Source organism: Protopterus annectens, chromosome 3.part1 (genome assembly GCF_019279795.1).
Source record: "Protopterus annectens isolate FY-2018-M chromosome 3.part1, PAN1.0, whole genome shotgun sequence".
Taxonomy (NCBI): Eukaryota; Metazoa; Chordata; order Ceratodontiformes; family Protopteridae; genus Protopterus; species Protopterus annectens.
Genome location: NC_056732.1, coordinates 503,205,210 through 503,224,264, shown reverse-complemented (window position 1 = coordinate 503,224,264; position 19,055 = coordinate 503,205,210). Strand labels below are relative to the sequence as shown.

At 37.4% G+C, this 19,055-nt stretch overlaps 1 protein-coding gene across 1 annotated transcript in view; it reads right to left on the bottom strand.

Moving 5' to 3' along the window:
- Positions 1–19,055, bottom strand: part of TG (thyroglobulin) — a 2,464,750-nt gene that overhangs the window by 2,154,402 nt on the left and 291,293 nt on the right. The window contains exons 10-12 of the mRNA XM_044066937.1: positions 18,744–19,055; positions 18,326–18,568; positions 6,795–6,929 (exon numbers count right to left, since the gene is read on the bottom strand). The exon at positions 18,744–19,055 is cut by the window's right edge and continues 279 nt beyond it. Coding sequence (XP_043922872.1) covers positions 6,795–6,929; positions 18,326–18,568; positions 18,744–19,055 — 690 coding nt within the window. The remainder of the gene's footprint in view (positions 1–6,794; positions 6,930–18,325; positions 18,569–18,743) is intronic.

Sequence of the window (19,055 nt, the reverse complement as noted above, 5' to 3'; positions counted from 1 at the left end):
CAGCCACATCTCCTGTAGAGTTATGGTCAGCTACCCAGACCATCTTTAATACAATAGAAAACTGGCTTTCAGACCGTCTGATCCTAAATCCCAAAAAACTAAAATGCTGTTATTTTCACCAACACGTAGGTCTACCGCTTTCACCTTTACCATAAAATCAAATGATGGCACAATAATCTCCCCTGGCCCATCTACAAAACTATTAGGTGTCATCATAGACAATAATCTAAAATTTGACCTACATGTTAACCAAACTATCAAAACCATCAATAAAAAACTAGGGTCACTTTACAGAATAAAAGCCTTCCTAACCCCTCCAGCTAAAATTGCCATAGCTCGCTCTCACCTTCTTTCAACCCTTCTGTATGCATCCTGTCTACTCTCGAATTTAAACAAGACTGTCCTTAATAAACTCTCAATTTGCTACAACCACATTGCCAGGTTTGCCACTGAGCTGCCTTTTAGGACACTTCATTGCATCAATCTAAATCAGCTTGGGTGGCTTGAACTACCCAGCCTAATCCAGTATAACCAACTGATTATGGCCTATAAAATCCTCTATAATCCGGACAATACTCCTGCACTTAAAAATATTATCACCCCCTATAACAATCCTAGACCGCTTCGATCCGCTAACAAACTACTAATTCAGACTAGCAAAATTAATAACACAGCCGGTGATTCTCTCTTTGCAAACTCTGTAAGTAGATCCTGGAACTCTCTCCCAGATGATATTACCTTAGTTTCCACCTTAGGTCAATTTAAAACTAGACTCAAACAACATTTGTCACTTAACTGGCTATGTCAATGTATCAAGCCTGGCTAACTCTCTCTAGAATGTGTAAAAATCTGTTAACCAGTTTACTGTGTAATTTAATTTAATCCTGACTTGTGCTCAGGATTAACTGTAACCTGTGGAACTTGTTTAACTTGCTTACTTATGCAATCTCTGTAAATAGTCTTTTGTAATATGTAATGCTGGTATTATGTAATGCTGTATCTGCTTACCCTTGGAGCTTTTCTCCCCGGGCCTCCACTGAAAAAGAACATGCATCCAGTCAGACTATCCCGGTCAACAAATGTAAAATAAAATAAAAAATGTCTGTCTCTTCTCTATACAGGTGATGATCCCAAACCTTCAGCTGAGAGTACTAAGAACGGAAAACCTAGATGCGTATATAACTGCACGTTTTCACCACTAGCTACTAGCATAACTGGATTACTTAAAAGGAAGCAGTACATATATTTAGGAAGAAGCTGAGAGGAATGTTTAGTCTATGCCCAGAATAGCAATCCAAAATATAATATATAATATATAATAATATATAATATATAATAGCATAAATCCAGTACTCATAGATATGAAACAACTTCAAGTACTGCATTATGCTTTGTGATTGGCTAATAGATTGTATAGTCACATATTGGCCTTCTTTCTTTAATGTGTGGCATAGTAGGGGGGTATGGTTAGCTTGGACAAATGACCTACTGCATAAATATTATAGCCTAATCTGCTTAAACTTATAGATGCTACCAAAGTAGGTAAAATAAGTCTCAACTCCAAATTTTGTCTCTTGGTGTACTGCTGCAGAATTATATCACTGAGCAAAAGTACATTTTCTAGTAATAATTTATTTATTTATTTATTTTATTTATTTATTTTGCATTTGTTAACTGGGTAGAGTCCAGCTGGGCAAGTAGCCCATTTTCAGCAGAGACCCAGGGAGATAAGCTCCATAACGATAGTACAAAAAAAGATTACAAACATTTTTAAAAGATTTACAAACAATATACAAAAAAAGTTTGACAGTTGCCAGCAATCACAATTTACAAAAAGGTGAATGTAAAAGAGAAAACATTACATTTCTTAAGCCTTATTACAGACAGTAATATGAAACTCATTAGATATATAACTAAAAACCATTGTGACATTTGCATTTGGAAGAAGTAAGACAAGACGTTAGCAGAATAGAAAACATTTCATCAAAGGCATGAGAAGCTAGCCAGGAGCATAGCCATTGTTGAGTAAAGTATTCCTTTAGGAGTTTCTTGAAGCTATGACGATCTGTGTTTTTTAAGATATTCTAGGGTAATAGGTTCCATGGTTTGGCTACTTTGAAGGAGAAGAGAGAGTCACCGAAGTAATTATGGGACTTTGTAACCTGGAGTATACGTTTATCAGATGATCTAAGAGTCCTGGGGTTGGTATTTAGTTGCACTAGGTTGGAGAGTGCAGGGCAGTTTTCAGGTTTGTGGATAATAGAGTGGGCAGTGGTGAGCTGATTGAGTGATAACAGATTGGGAAATTCAAGCCAGTGTGTAGTTTTTGAAGAGCAAGACAATGGTGGGTCCTGTTGGGTGTATCAGCAGCAAATGTTGCTATTTTGTTATAGAAGGAATCAAGTAGATGTAAATCAGACTTGTGCATGTTAGTGAAAAGTTGAGAACAGTAGATAGGAGGTGGGATCTGGCTGTGGCTAGTCTGGCATTTTGAGTAAGGTAAGGTTTAGCCCTATATAGTGCACCAAGTTTGATGTGAACTTTCTTAATTGTGAGTGGTATGTGTTTATTAAATGTTAGGTTGTTGTCTGTTGTGACACCAAGTAGTTTTGTTTGGTTAACTGGTTCTATTATAGCACCATTACTGGAGTAGATGGAGAGAGGAGGTGGTTTTGCTTTGGATTTCCTGTTAGAGAAGATCATTAATTTTGTTTTGTTTGGGTTTAGGATGAGTTGAAGTTCATTTAGATAATTTTCAATATCTAGAAATGACTTTTGCAGTTTATCTTGGAGCACTTGAGGTGTGGGAACAGATCAAGTAAGAGTAGTGTTGTCAGCATATTGAATAATAAAAGAAGCAGATTTACTGGCAGTGTTTAGACTATTTGTGAATATAATAAAAAGGAGAGGGCAAAGGATGGAACCCTGTGGAACCCCAACAGAGACTGGGAGGAGTGTGGAGAGTTTATTATCCCATTTAGTTGCCTGTTGTCGATTAGTAAGGTAGCTAATGAACCAGTTGAGAGCTGTAGTGTTGAGGCTGAAGGAGGCTAGAGTGCTGTGTAGTAGCTGGTGGGATACCGTATCAAAAGCTTTGGACATATCAAGGAATATAGTAGAGAATAGTTGTCCACTGTTTTTGAGGAGATTGATGTAGTTAGTAAAATTTATGAGGGCTGTGGAGGGTCTGTGTTTTGGAAGGAAGCCGTGCTGTGAACTACATAATTATTTGTAGTGAGGTGGTCTAGTAGCTGCTTATGGATACATTTCTCTAAGATTTTGGCTACAAGTGAGAGAATGTCAATGGGCCAATAATTAGAGAGATCTTTAGATGGGCCTCTCTTGTGGAGGGGGATGATATGGGATATTTTCCATAGTATGGGGACATATTGTTCTGCGATAGAACGATTGATTAGGACAGAGATGGGATAGGTGATGGAGCTTGCAGCAGTTTTTAAGAAGTCATTAGCGAGTTGGTCAGCTGCTAGACAGGTAGGTTTTAGTTTTGATAGGAGTTTTTTGATATAAGATGTTCGTATGGGTTTAAAAGAGAAATAGCTGAGTTTAGAGTTAGTAGAGGTAGGCACTGCAAGGGGTTGGTTAGATTTGTTGTTGTCTAAAAGTGAGGTGACAGTTGTGATGAAATGAGAGTTAAATTAGGATGCTATACATTCAGCACTATTTGTTGTAGATAATTCATGTGGACCATATAATCTAAGATGGTCTACTACTGTTAAAATGCATGAAAGCAGTTATTGTCAAAGTCTTCTTTCTTCCAAACATATGCCAGGAACAGGCACAATTGCAATTAAATTAGTTATAATTTAAATACTTAGAAGAATGGATTTTTTTGCCATTGGGTGGCACCATGGCACAACAGGTTGCACTGTTGTCAAACAGTAAGAGTTACTCCAGTTTGATTCTCAGTTTGGATACCCTCTGTACAAAGTTTGCATGTCATCCCTGTGCTTGCATCGGTTTTCTCTGAGTGATCCACTTTCCTCCCAAAAATATGCAGTACACAGATTATGGAAGAAGAGCTGTGGCAGAGCTAGCCACCTGTTATTAAGAGCAGTGGCTCTAGATGACTGCTACTGCTGATTAAACACTCCAACCCCATGTGCACAACTGAAAAAAAAGGGGTTATGCATGGATGGATGAATGAATGGACTTAGAACAATATTTAAGGGTGTGTTGGTTGCCTTATTTGTAGGCTGTTGTATGACACATTATATTGTTTCACTTCATTCAACCACATATGTGATTAACTGAAATGGTTATTATTTTATATTGTACTAATGTGCACTCTCTCTCGTGTGTGTGTGTGTTATTAGTATTCTGAGAAGATTTGCAATAAGTTTCTTAGAAATGTATTTCCATCTGCATCCATGGCTGCAAGAAATGGAACCCTGACTTTGACCCAAGAGATCCAAGTTTGAATAGTGGGCTTTATCACCGGAAAAGCAGGGGGAGAAGATCCTACACCTGACACCATCTCTCCTTCCTTGTGGGGAAGGTCTAGGTATTTGGCAACACATAAGGAATTAAACTCTTGCAGATGTGTGTGCACTACAATTAATAGGAGGAGTAAAGAGGTGCTCAGTGTATCCCACACATGAGCATGCTGGGACACACAAAGAGCATCATCAATGTAACTGGCCCTCCTTGGAGCTGGGCTGTTCCCACTATCAAAGTTTGTATTCCCTTACTAAAATAAAGAAAACCTTCCCTCTGCTACTCTATGCATACCTTCCCCAGCTCCTCATCTTCAATGGATGAAAGAACTGACTGTCTTCTGTCAGGAGGAAAGGTCTAGGTTCATTGGTACAGGTAAGTGCCCAAAAAGTTAAAATAACTATATTTGTTTCCTCGTTATCTCTTCCTTGTAAATATTTTACTTTAGTTTGAAACAATTTTAGCATTGTTGAATGATTAATCGGATTTCCTTCATAATTTTGACAAGCACATCCTAAAACAGCTTCCGCGAACTCCAAGTTGCGACTGCTCAAAACCGCGAACGCCGAAATTCCAAATAACAAAATCTCGTTCCCTTTTTGACCCTTAGCAGCACTTGTTTCAGGTGTGGAACAGTCAGAAATGTCGATGTTTGCTGTTTTGTTCGACATTTAGGCAAGTCAGTGGGACAGAATTCGCGGATACGGTTCACCTGTGTGCACATTTAAGGATGTGCTTTCGACATTATGGAGGCAAACCGATTAATCTCACTGATTCTTCTAGTAATGTAGTTTAATATTACCAATTAATCTCACTGATTCTTCTAGTGATGTAGTTTATTCAATTTAAAATATTTTTCACAAGCAATGCGTATTTATAAATACCAATAGTTTCTAAAGTATCACATCTTAATTTTCTAAACCATGCTGAATTTGACAAAGTGATATTTAGTGGTATTAGTTCATGATAGATGTCATGCTATCAAATTAGTTTACTTTGTAATCCATCTCAGGAGCCCATTATAAGACATTTTGAGTTCCACTGTAAGAATAACACCAAACATAACTTGAAAAGAAGTAAGTGTCTGTATGTCTCTCTCTCTCTCTCTCTCTCTGTTTATATATACCCATACTGCAATATGTAGTGTATACATTAGTTGTAGCATATTGTAATCAAGGTTATCTAGTTGTGTTGAATATACTCTTAATGTACTACTTTTTATTACTTTTTCCTCCTGTGCTTTGTATAATCTACATATTGTTTCTCTATTGTGCTTTGTATTTTCCAAATGTTTTTTGTGGAGCTTTTCTCCCTGGGCCTCCACTGAAAGTGGGCTCTGTTTGGCCCAGTGGACTTTCCCGATAAACAAATGCCAATAAATAATATATATATATATATATATATATATATATATATATATATATATATATATATATATATTAGACATTTTAAACCCTGTATAGGTTATACATATTTATATTACACTAAAAATAATCAATAGTGGTAATCACTGGTCAGCAACAATTTTCTCGATAAGATGACACATTATATTTTCAATAATTTCTCCTCTGTTTGAATTATTTTTATTGTTATCAGCATAAATGCAATATATGTAATCCAGGTAAACAACGATAATCCAGAAGTGAAACAGAAGTTTCAGACCAGTTACATGTGCTTTAGTACCACCATTAATTCTCTCAAATGCTGCATGGGCTTTGTAAGGTTGTAACCTGATAATGTTTCTGCTTCTGAGGGATATGGAGTTTTAAAACTAAGACTAAAATTAGTTTCCTTTTCCCAGTGGATAACATATGATGATAAACTTTCTGTGAATCCTGCGACATGTCACATTATATAGACTTCAGACTGATTCATTAACATTCTTATTCTTTCACCATTGAGTAATACTTCAACTTGGTTTCATATACTGACCGTCTGCAAACTATGGGGTACTGCTTCTCAGAATATGGAACAAATGGGCAAAATGAGGTGCATTTGCAAACAACTTTAACTAGGTGGCTCACAACATTGCTAAAATGTTTAACTACATACTTGCAAAAAGCTCTGTTTATGAATTAATATGACTGTTATTTGCCATGGATATTTGTTAAAAAGTCATAACAATGAATATGGAACAAGCATTTTTAATGAGTTACAAAGTGTAACACTGAATTTTGAAACCTGAAAATGAGATGTTGTTTCTTATAATGAGGTACACTTGAAACATATGAGCCTATAAGCAGTATATTAACAATGAGTTATAATGTAGTGTTTTACAGCTATGTACCAAGCTCTGTGATGACATCTGAGAATAAGAAACAAATGACTCATCTACAAACCTGTACTTTCATAGCATTGTGTTGTCTCCCAGCGACCCAGTCCATCACACTGAGGAATGTATGGGCTGTACCCAAGTGCTACCACATCTGTTAAATCCGTCAGCTCAGTACGGTTCCTCTGATAAAATTGCAGTGCTATTCAAAAGACATTGGTGTTAAAAATAAAGAAATCAGTCAGTTTTCTATTAAAATTGTGTGAGTCAAAGATCTAAGGTTAATGTTTTAATTTCAGCCCAATTATTAATATGCTATCACTGTACACTGGCGAGATGACACTACCTAGGAAATGCAGATGGCTCATTAAGCCAGCAACCCAGATTTAGAAATAGACTTAGGTTATTATGGGACAGTCTGCAAAATAAAAATGAATATCACAACAGCTTTCTTCTTTTTATACTGCTGGCTGTCTGAATGGGCTGTTGCAGTGTTGTACGCAGAAGCTTGGTGCATTACAGAAAAAATATGAAGTGCACAGCTAACAGTGAAACCTTTACTCTCAGCAGCTCTGTGACTTCCCCTGTGCTGGCTAACATTTCCTTGCATCCTGCTCCTAAGGTTGTGTATGGGACAAACTTAAAATGGAAGGATGTCTAAAAAGGTAATTAGAACCTAAGCAAGTGGCCTATAGGACCAGACAAATATGTATAGGTTGACTTCAAAAAATAGTTGCTTCATTCCAATTCATGCAACAAATTATAAGGAAATCGAAGTGCCAAAAGACACATGGAAAGAATCTCAATAAAACTAGATGTCTCCTCAGAAAGTATTGCAGCATTATATCATTACTTAAGAAGACAATACATACAAATATAGAAATCTGGCAGGAGAAGACTTGCTTTGGCTGCCCAAGCTGCTTACCTAAATGTCTGCCACCCATATCTACAAAATAAACATAAATTTATTCTATCCTTTATTGAATGTACTCACTGTTTTGACCATTGCACACTTAAAAGGACACCTCTGTCCACAAAATGAAAAGAAAAAGGTTTTATTTCAAATCTTTATCTTCGTTTTAGAAGTAATAGATCTCCATTCTAGCTGATATCTATATTCTGTATCTATTTATATAACTGTGTATGTGATTGTGCGTGCGTGTGTGTGTGTGTGTGTGTGTGTGTGTGTGTGTGTGTGTGTGTGTGTGTGTGTGTGTGCGCGTGTGTGTGTATGTATGGTTTACTATCAAAAGCTTGATGTGCACGTCATCATTTGTTTAATACAACAGTCTACAATGTTGAAAATGAAAATGTGTTTAAGTCGACATGTCGAATATCTTTTCCCCGACATCTGCAGTTGACATTATTCCACGTAGGAGATGGTGATGTCAGACACCTAGGATATTCAGCTCAATGTGCCATGATAATTTCACCTCAACAGCACACATTTTTACTGATCTGCAGGGGGGCAAGCCCCCTACACCCCCTGCAGATTATATATACGAACTCCAAGATTGCACTACAGTGAGGAAAAGGGTAAATTTCCTGATCCTGACTGTACCACAATCTACATTCACAATGTTGAAGTCATAATAATGAAACACCCTCAACTTTCATTATTTTGAGTTCGTAGTGGTGTAGTTCGGCATTGTGCATCTTTGCAACTGTACTTTCCATCACCTGATGTTCGATCAAGTGCAAGTCAAGCTTTTGATAGTAAATCTGTATATATATATATATATATATATATATATATATGTATATATATATATATATATATATATATATATATGTATATATATATATATATATATATATATATATATATATTATCCTGAAAACATCTAAAGAATCTGTCATCAAGATGTGAATTTGTTTTGCAGTTAGAGTTTTTTCTTCCCACAGTGTACTCAATATCTCCACAATAAAACGTAGTAAGAATACAGAGGTTTCTGTTGTTTTTCCATCCTAGTAACTCAAGGCAGTATTCTAAAATTCTGCTTTCTCTGAATTGCTCTGGGGATATTGCTAGCTTATTTTTTCTCTCAGGCTCATAGACAGACCTTCGCATCAATTTTAATAAATATTCTGCTAGAAAGAATTGTCAAATTATTTCATTTTGTTTTTTAAAGCTCTCTCTCTGGCTGTGGTAAAAACTGTCCAGTAATTTAGTGTTTCTACTAATCTGTTGCCTATTTATTTATTTCATTTGCCTGTAAATGGGCCTGACATTTTACTGGCGTAAGGCAGGTTAGAAGATACAACACTATAAGAAAAACAGACAATATACAAATATAAATGTCAAAATATTTGAGCAATATTTACACATTATGATGAATATTTATGGTTACTAAAAGAACAATATGACTTTATATGCCTAACTGACTAGTTTGCAGATATAGTTATGCTCCGATAATCCTTACAGACATACAGCTAGAACCCGATTTTAGGTTTGTAACAAGAATAGACTTTATTAAAGGCAGTTTGTTCTGACTCTTGGTATAACTTGGTTATGCTTTTCACATCAGTGGACAAAATGTGGCAAAATATGTAACAGCTATTATTAGTTCAAAGGAAGGACTTTTTAAGGTTAATTCTTCCTGATCATGTGATCTGAGCAGATAATAGTACTGGGTTTCAGATTAAAATATCAAAGGGAGACAAGTAGATAGTTTACGAGGTACCACTTTGAATAACAAGGTAGAAAGCAACAAGGCCACCCTATTTGTGACTGACATACTCTTTGTTTACTGCATAGATTAGCAATGTTGTAGCCTAGGTTGAAATAGAAATATATACCTATATACTCCATGCAGTGCAGTTTGTGAATGGCCAGTGTTATTGGAAGAGACAAGAAAGGAGAATGGAGCAAAACATTCTAATTAGGATATTAGGAATGTTATGGCTACAGCTTTCCTGGCTTCCTCCAAAATAAGCCTCAATATTTCTTGACAGAGTTCCAGATACTTCTCAGTAATAGACAATGGATCAAAGTGGGTGACATTCATTTATTTATTTATTTATTTATTTATTTGCATTTGTTAACTGGGTTGGTCCAGCTGGGTAAGAATTACCCTTTTTCAGTGGAGACCCGAGGGGAAAAGCCCCAAACAGACATACAAATACATACAAATAGAGACAAATTAACAATATTACAGAGGATAACAATATTATGGGTACAATGGATAAGAAAAACAAACAATGAAAGTTTGAGAATATGAGTAAGGTAGGCCAGAGGCATGCATGCAAAAGATTTATGAAAAGGTGTTCTGAGCAAGATCTCTGAATTAAGTTAAAGTAGGCAAAGAAATGATGATTTAGGTGTGGAGTTAGTAGTGTGGGAGTTTTAGGTGGGAGCATGTGAAGGACATTCCCATTTGGAGGTGAGATGGGAGAGAAGCATGGATTTGAAATTGTTGTGGTTAGGTATATTATGTAGTGGTGTGGGGAGATTGTTCCATAGTTTGGCTATAGTGTGGGATAGTAGTAACATAGTCTCTTATGTTAGTAAAAACATCTTTCCTTTGGTAAATTCTAAGCAGAGGTAAGCAAGTATATCTGTTGGATACTAAACAGAAATAGGACAAAGTATTCACTTTGGGCATACTTTCTTTGTCTTCTCTGCTACCCTGTTTACATGTTCAGTGTTCCCTTATGCTCTTCTTTTCCCCTTCTCTCCCTCATGTGTGTAGAATCTACTTTTTAACTATTTCAGTAGCATTTTTCACAGCGCGGGTTAAGCTACTGTTCTTGATATCGTTCTCCTTTCATTAAATCAGTTCTGGAGCTTTTCTTTCTGTTTTGTAATTATTTTCAAATGTACTCACTGTGTAAAACTGACGAATAAAACTGAAATTTAAAGAAAAAACAAGAGATGTTTCACACAAGATCTTTATTTGGTGTGCAATATCATACATTTGAACACACTAATGTTTATGGCAAATACCACTTAATTATCTTAATGATTTTTGTTTAACCTTTCTCTAGGCTGATTGTCTTTGTGAGGGTCACAGTGATAGCAAGCTCGGCAAAGTAAGCCAGAATTCCTTATCCCACAGCAACAATCTACAATTGATTTTTTTTAGAATTCCCAGGCATCACTCCAACATGCCCTACATGTGCTTTTGGGTTTCCTCCTAGTGGTCAATGTCCAGTATTTACCTGACATGTGAGACACTTGGGGATAATCTTCTCAAAGCGCCCACACCACCTCAAATTATTTCTCCCAGCAGAGATGGCAGTGGCTATAATTCTAGGTTTTCTTCATTTGCTCTCTTCTGCTCCTGTCATGAAGAATGAGATGCCCAACTACACTGTGAAAAATCTTCATATATATATATATAACTTTTATCCACAGTTTCATCCTTTCAGTCACTTCCCATATTTCTTGTTCATAGCTCAGGATAGGAATGTAGACTTACTTGCAGTTTTACAAAGTCTACTTTGTAGCATGCTGGCTTCTGCTTCCCTGAAAAGCTGGGGAATACAATCCCACTATAAGTGGAGCACATCTCCCCTTCTCCTTTTTTTAAGATTTTTACTACCCCAGATTTCCAAACTAAATGTACTGCCGTAGCCTGCCACACAACACATAAAATGAATGATAACCATGAAAATTCATCAATGTCCACTGTCTTTAAAGGACAACCACACCCACAGACTCAAAAAACAATCTGATGTAGTGTTGTCAATTAATTGTGACAGACATCTGCTTCTTGTGTAAAAACATGCAATTAATGTCTACACATGGTCATTGCAAATTTATGCTTTTAGTTTTTGCAGCTGTTACTGTGTTTTTGCCTGTACTTTTCACATATCGCTAGGGCTCTTCAGAAAAGTGAGATTATAGTTTGACACTTTTACTAGGTTAAGAGTGGGCTGGGCAAGTCACTTGACATCACAATGTGGGGGGTCCACTGGCTCTTCTATACAGCATGCAAATCAGGCAGGGATTACATCACTTTGGGGGATGAAATGTCCCAGTAGCTAGAGCAAGAGCTCTGGCAGATGTGACATCATCATTTCAGAGCCAGCTAGAGGTTTTTCAACTTGGTTTTCAAAGTGAAAGTAAAACAGTATGGAAAGGTAGGAAGCCTAACAGGGAAAACAGTTGAGTGGATTAGTTTTGAAACCTGCATGGGTGACTTTTCAAGGCTGTATCAATGAACAGGAACTAAAAGAGACAGCAGGTTGAGCAACCTGCTTTAATATCCTGTTGTTGTCCTTTAACACTTCAGGTTTGATATTGTTCACTTCTCCTACCCTTGCCACTCTGGAACTTTTCACTCACCACAATTGCCTCATCTACCGAAATGTGTCAAGTTCTGCCACCTGTCTTACTGGATGGTATGTCTAGTGGATTCAGGAATTTCTCAAAAAGTTTTCTTTTCCCTTGCAGTAATGTCCCCAGTTAAAGTCAGCGTTTCAGCACCATTAATGGGAACACCTTGGGAAATATCCCACCTTCATCTTCATAGACACAATATAATTTGCCTGCACCACTTTGAGATCATTCAAAATTCATTCTCAGTGGTGTCATCAAACTCCGCCCACACCCAGGACTTCACATCAGTGATTACTAGCACGTCCATCTTCCTGGCTTGTCTGTGCTTATCAGTCAACTCTGCAGAACCCTCCTGCTAGCATTGCACTGAAGGCCTGTTAATGTTTATGTTTTATGTGACAGGCCTGTCCATGTCCCTAGCACCCCCAGGTATAAAACAGAAGCTCTTCTAGAGTATTAGTTGAACTCTTTCTGCACACAAGTATCAGGTACACATTCCCAGGACACCTTCACTACATATTTGGGTTTTGTGAGACTGTCTATATGCACCACCCCAGCCATCTGACTTGGTTAACTGCATAATGGTGATCAATGTCTTTCTTTACCTGGTATCCAGAACATATGAACTCAGTTCTAATGACATCTCCAGGAAGTCAATCACTGACCTCTGGCCCAAGGATTTGACATCTATGAAACTATGTCAAGTACTTTCTTAAGCATGCTTTTGTCAAACATGGCATTTGTTATAGACAGTTCATAGCTAACAGAGAAGACCAGAAGACAATTCAGCACCTGGGTTCAGATCAGACAAGCTATTCTTTCCAATCCAACACCCACCTCTCTCTTGATAAATGCATACAGCAGCAATGAAGTCCCCTCCCTAGGACTATGGATACTCTGCATGGTACAGTATTCAGCACCTTATCACAGCCTCTAAGCAGGCTGAATACTGTGAATAGGAAAAGCACAATCAGAGTCTGCAAATGAGTTGTACAGACATCGCCATTTCATTTACTGGCACAAATTCCAGCTAAACAACACCAAGCCAACTGCTTGTCAGTATCCCCATGTGCACTCTGGACCTCTCCTGATGATTAAGTACAGAGGAGAGAGAAACTAACCTTCTCAAGTCTGGTTTCAGAACCAATTCTTTGTATGTAGGTTAGAATAACTAAATTAAGACTGTGCTTTTCAAATTCACACACAAGCTGGAACTCTTTCCCAAACAATGAGGTAACACTGAATTTCCCAGGTGCCACCTTCCATTGTCATGGGTAGTTCATCATACTAACCTCTGCCTGTTTGCATTGCATCTCACCCCATCCTTCACCTGTGCACAGAAAACTCACATGAAAGCTCTGTGCAGCTCTTTTAGACTGATTGGTCAAGTTATATGGGTCACCCAGCCACAATGCACTTGCCAATGAACACTAAACCTTGGCTCTAGGGTTGAATGTGAGTGGCATTCTGGGTGAGGCTCTGTAAAGGTACCATAATGAAGGACATAGATTTCAGCTTGAGCAAAATACTGAATTAATTATTAAAACCAGGAAGTCAATAAGCCTCAAGTCAACATTACCATAAAACTTCAAATTTAGAAGCTTACTGTCAGTATCCCCACCTGACAAAATCAAGCAAAATAGTTAAATACTGAAATGTAAAATTATGTGCAGCATTCTGACCAAGATTTTTCATATGCATTTTAATGGATTTTCTGTATTTTTATTCTTGATCTTTTTATACTGCTGTTGTACTCTACACCTAAACATTCTCTGTCTTGCCAACATAAAACACTTGATATGTACAAATTGCTACACAGAGAATATTATCTGCAGGGCTTGTACAAAACTCAGTAACAGGTGACTTTTCTTAGTACACGGGCACATAAAACTATCTGATTTCAGAATATGTTTGCAACTAATGTAGTGCTCACAGAAATGAGTGCAAACAATGTTGGAACAGAGTCACTTCTCCATTTAGGAAGGCTGAGTATCAAAATGCATGCTTAATACTCTCAATCTATATATACATACACATACCAACTCCAGGATTGCACTACAGCGTAGAAAAGGGCATGTTGGGCAATAGTAGAACCCACATATGTACATTTGTTAATGACTGATTTAGAGGAACAGTACATTTTTAATTTTGATAATCCATACACTAAGAATATTTTATTTTAGAATTTTTTTTATAGCTGAAATAATTTTATTACATGATCTGAGAAATTAATTAGTACTTTTATGCAGTATATGAATTATGGATAAAAGTACTAATTAATTTCTCAGATCATGTCATAAAATTATTTCATCTATAAAAAAATTCTAAAATAAAATCTTCTTAGGAGAGTATACACAGGAAGAGGTTGGCAAAGAAGTAGTATTGTCAGAGAGATGAAGAAAGTAGACAAGAGTACAAGGAGATGAGGTGTATGGTGAAGAGAGAGCTTGACAGAGCTAAGGATAAGGTGTATGGCAAGTTGTATGAAAGGATGGACACTAAGGAGGGAGAAAAGGACCTGTACAATTGGCTAGACAGAGGGACCGAGCTGGGAAAAATGTGCAGCAGGTAAAGGTGATAAAGGATAATGACGGAAACATACTCACAAGTGAGGAGAGTGTGTTGAGCAGATGGAAAGAGTACTTTGAGGGGTTGGTGAATGAAGAGAATGAGAGGAAGAGAAGGTTGGATGATGTGCAGATAGTGGATCATGAAGTGCAATGGATTAGCAAGGAGGAAGTAAGGACAGCTATGAAGAGGATGAAGAATGGCAAGGCTGTTGGTCAACATGACATACCTGTGGAAGCATGGAGGTGTTTGGGAGAGATGGCACTGGGGTTGTTAACCAGATTGTTTAATGAAATCTTGGAAAGTGAGAGGATGCCTGAGGAGGGGAGAAGAAGTGTATTGCTACTGATTTTTAAGAATAAGGGTGATGTGCAGAGCTGTAGTAACTACAGAAGGATAAAATTGATCAGCCACTGCACGAAGTTATGGGAAAGAGTAATGTAATTTAGGTTAAGAAGGGAGGTGATGATTAGTGAACAGCAGTATAGTTTCATGTCAGGAAAGAGCACTGCAGATGTGATGTTTGATCTGAGAGTGTTGATGGAGAAGTATAGAGAAGGTCAGAAGGAGTTGCATTGTGTCTTTGTGGACTTAGAGAAAGCATATGGCAGGGTGCCTAGAGAGGAGTTGCAGCCTTGTATGAGGAAGTAGGGAGTGGCAGAGAAGTATGCAAGAGTGGTACAGGATATGTATGAAGGCAGTGTGACAGTGGTGAGGTCTGCAGTAGGAGCGATGGATGCGTTCAAGGAGGAGGTGGAATTACATCAAGGATCAGCTGTGAGCACTTTCTTATTTGTAATGGTGATGGACAGGTTGACAGACAAGATCAGACAGGAGTCCCTGTGGATTATGATGTTTGCAGATGACATTGTGATTTGTAATTAGAGGAGGGAACACATTAAGGAGACCCTGGAGAGGTGGTGATATGCTCTAGAGAGAAGAGGAATGAAAGTCAGCAGGACTAAAACAGAATATGTGTGTGTGAATGAGAGGGAGGGTAGAGGAATGGTGAGGATGCAGGGAGTAGAGTTGGCAAAGGTGAATGAGTTTAAATACTTGGGATCAACAGTTCAGAGTAATGGTGACTGTGGAAGAGATGGGAAGAAGAGAGTGCAGGCAGGGTGTAGTTGGTGGAGAAGAGTGTCAGGAGTGATTTGTGACAGATATGTACCAGTAAGAGTGAAAGGGAAGGTCTTCAAGATGGTAGTGAGACCAGCCATGTTATATGGGTTGGAAACAATGGCATTGACAAAAAGACAGGAGTCAGAGTTGGAGGTGGCAGAGTTAAAGATGTTAAGATCCGCATTCAATTTGACAAGGATGGACAGGATTAGAAATGAGTATATTAGAGGTTCAGCACAGGTTGGATGGTTTAGAGAGAAAACCAGAGAGGCAAGATTATGTTGGTTGGACATGTGCTGAGGAGGGATGCTGGGTATATTGGGAGAAGGATGCTAAGGATGGAGCTGCCAGGTAAGGGGAAAAGAGGAAGGCCTAAGATAAGGTTTATGGATGTGGTGAGAGAGGACATGCAGGTGGCTGGTGTGATTGAGCAAGATGCAGAGGACAGGAAAAAATGGAAACAGATGATCCACTGTGGTGACCCCTAACGGGAGCAGCTGAAAGAAAAAGAAGATGCAGTATATGAATTCTGTGTCTCTAGACAGTAAGTTTATTCCTGAGTGTAATGAATTATTTATTAATGACAACATTTAATTACTTAGAGTTAATACAGTTTGACCACAGCTCTATATAACAAACTGACTAGGTATTAATTAAGCACTGCATACCACCATCAAAAACAAGTCAGTAGAAATGTACCTGGATGCTAGTTTAAAAGAGCACAAAAACCTAACCACTTCTGAATATGGTTACAACATAGTAGTAACCTCTTTGGTTAGGAAGTTAGCTAAAAGAATTTATAACAGACAGTACTTAATGGGAAGTATGGGAGTGCAGTGGGGAAAGGGGAAGGTGGAGATGAGTTTTCCATTACTAATTTTGTAGAATATGCTTGGGGTACACTTGAGTATATAGAAAAATGTTGAAATACAGTGGCTAGTGACACCTCTGTAGTGTGTGTGTGTGTGTGTGTGTGTGTGTGTGTGTGCGTGTGTGTGTGTGTGTGTGTGTGTGTGTGTGTGTGTGTGTGTGTGTGTGTGTGTGTGTGCGTGTGTGTACGTAAGCACATATGTGCTGGGGGAGGGGGATTAAACCACAAGTCAAAGGATGACATTAAGCAAGTACTTTGGTACTAAAGTACTTTAGATCTAAATACATTATATAACCTGAGATTTATATTTTCAGTTAAACAGAAAAATCAAAATGACCATTTTAATAGGTTTTGTTTTTACTTTATAAATAATGCCTATGTAATCGTTTGCACATTCCAATTGTATTATGTTGCATGACAAAGACAGATATTATCTGCAGAGTACAATGCTACTGCAGACAGATCAAGAATACAAATACAGATATATTGCAAACCATGCTGAAGATGCTAGTCAGAATAAGGTATACCACAATTTTAAATTTCACTGTTTAAAACTATTCTGTTTGAATCCATGAAATGTAGTTGCTTACTTTATTTATATTTGAATGATTTGTGGCCTATAGATCTCCTGATCTTGATAGTAAAGTCAGTGTTTTATTAATTGAAGTTAACGCAAAAATAGTTAAACAGTTAAAATAATTAGCTATTGATTGTATATGCTATAGATATTAATGTATTAAATCCTGTTATTGTACGGACTGAAGGGATGCACTCATCATATTTCTCTATAGTTAACAAAGTGATTTACATTGTTTTTATTCCACAAGTTTGAACTAGAATACGGCCCATAGCTGCTTCTCTGCCATTTGCCTGACACTTGCCAGAGTAGGCCCTAGTTCTTATGTGACCTCCAAAAGGAAAGAGCAGGTATAAGAAAAAGAAAGACTGAACATATCTATGCTTTTTTTCACCTCTGGTAAACATAGTAGTTTCTACTGTCATTTTTTTTCACTTTGCATAATGCCAAGGTATTGTGTCTCAGCAATGTCAGATTTCAGTCAATGCTCATCCTTTTAAGACTGGTCAGTACCATATTTGTCAACCCTCCAGATTTTCAAAGACTGTCCAGATTTTTGCCTCATATTTCTGATCTGGTCCTCATAAACTTTCTGGTCATCCTAAATATTACTGAGGATTGAAGTCACTAAATAATAACAAGACATTTGGGTTTCAGATTTCATATCCTTTTGAAAATGCATGCTAACATAAAATCTTTATTCTAGCAGCTCTCTAGGTTTATAAGAATGATGATGAAAATCTGTCACTATTTTTGGGCATTTTCTCCCCCATCAGTATTGTTTTTATTTGTCTTGGTCTTACAGTAGAGGGTGAGGGAAAATAGAAGACACAATAGCTCAAATGCAAATGGTGAGACAGACAACCAGATTTATTTCTGTCTGTATACTTATTTCTGTTTGCTGCTTTTTGTCACTGTTTAGTGTTCTCCACCCTAATTGGTACTCATTTGCACATAAAAAAATTCTCATCATCTGCTTTCAGAAGCAGAGAATCAAGAACGGAACCTTTCCATATGGGTTTTGTCATTAGCTCTAATAATGCATGTTTTCCATACAATGCAGAATGCTGATGCCTCTGAAACAGAAGTTGCTACAAAGATTTGTACAACAGCACCATCAAATGCAGTAACGGAAAAAATCAGAGAAAGATGCAACAGAAAAAGCTTATGACTCACTAGACTGTGCAGCCAATCGAATTGCATAATCAGTTCCGCTTAGCAGTTTTTCCAAGAAATCTGTTTCTGACTGGAAAGACTCAAGACTAATGAATAATTCTCTGTTAGTGAATTGAATTCCATTTGCCATTAGAAAGCCGTATCCAAATGGAAGAAAAGAGCTGTTTGTTGTCTTGATGATTTCATTTGCTTCTTCAATAAACTGTAACACTTCATGTTTAACACGATCACACACACCGATGCCTGCAATATTCAAAATGAAGAAAATGTTACAGCATATTTTCAGCCATTTTGTTTTCATAATCAAAGAACAAGAATAAATGTTTCAAATTCTGTTCTGCAGAGTTTATTTAAAAGTCTTACATATTACAGAAAAGCCACACGTAGAGAACAATGAAAAGTAAAATGGGTTACTTACAATTTGGTATCTTATTGAGGTCAGTCTTTGTTCCCAGAACTTCATCTCCATTAGAATCTGTGCACCAACAATGCCGAACTTCGAAGTGACCCAAAGGCACACTGAAGTCAGAATAAGAACCTGGGTAATGAGATATGTTTCCAGCTAAAAGCTGCCAGAAGACATAAGGATTTAGTAAAATATTACGTTGTAACTCAGCTGTCTCACTGCTTTCTAGAACTTCAGGAGGAACCGCTTCAAAGGATGGATAGTTAGTGAATACTGGAAATATATTCTGGTGTTGAGCAATAAATAATTCTTCAACAAATTCTT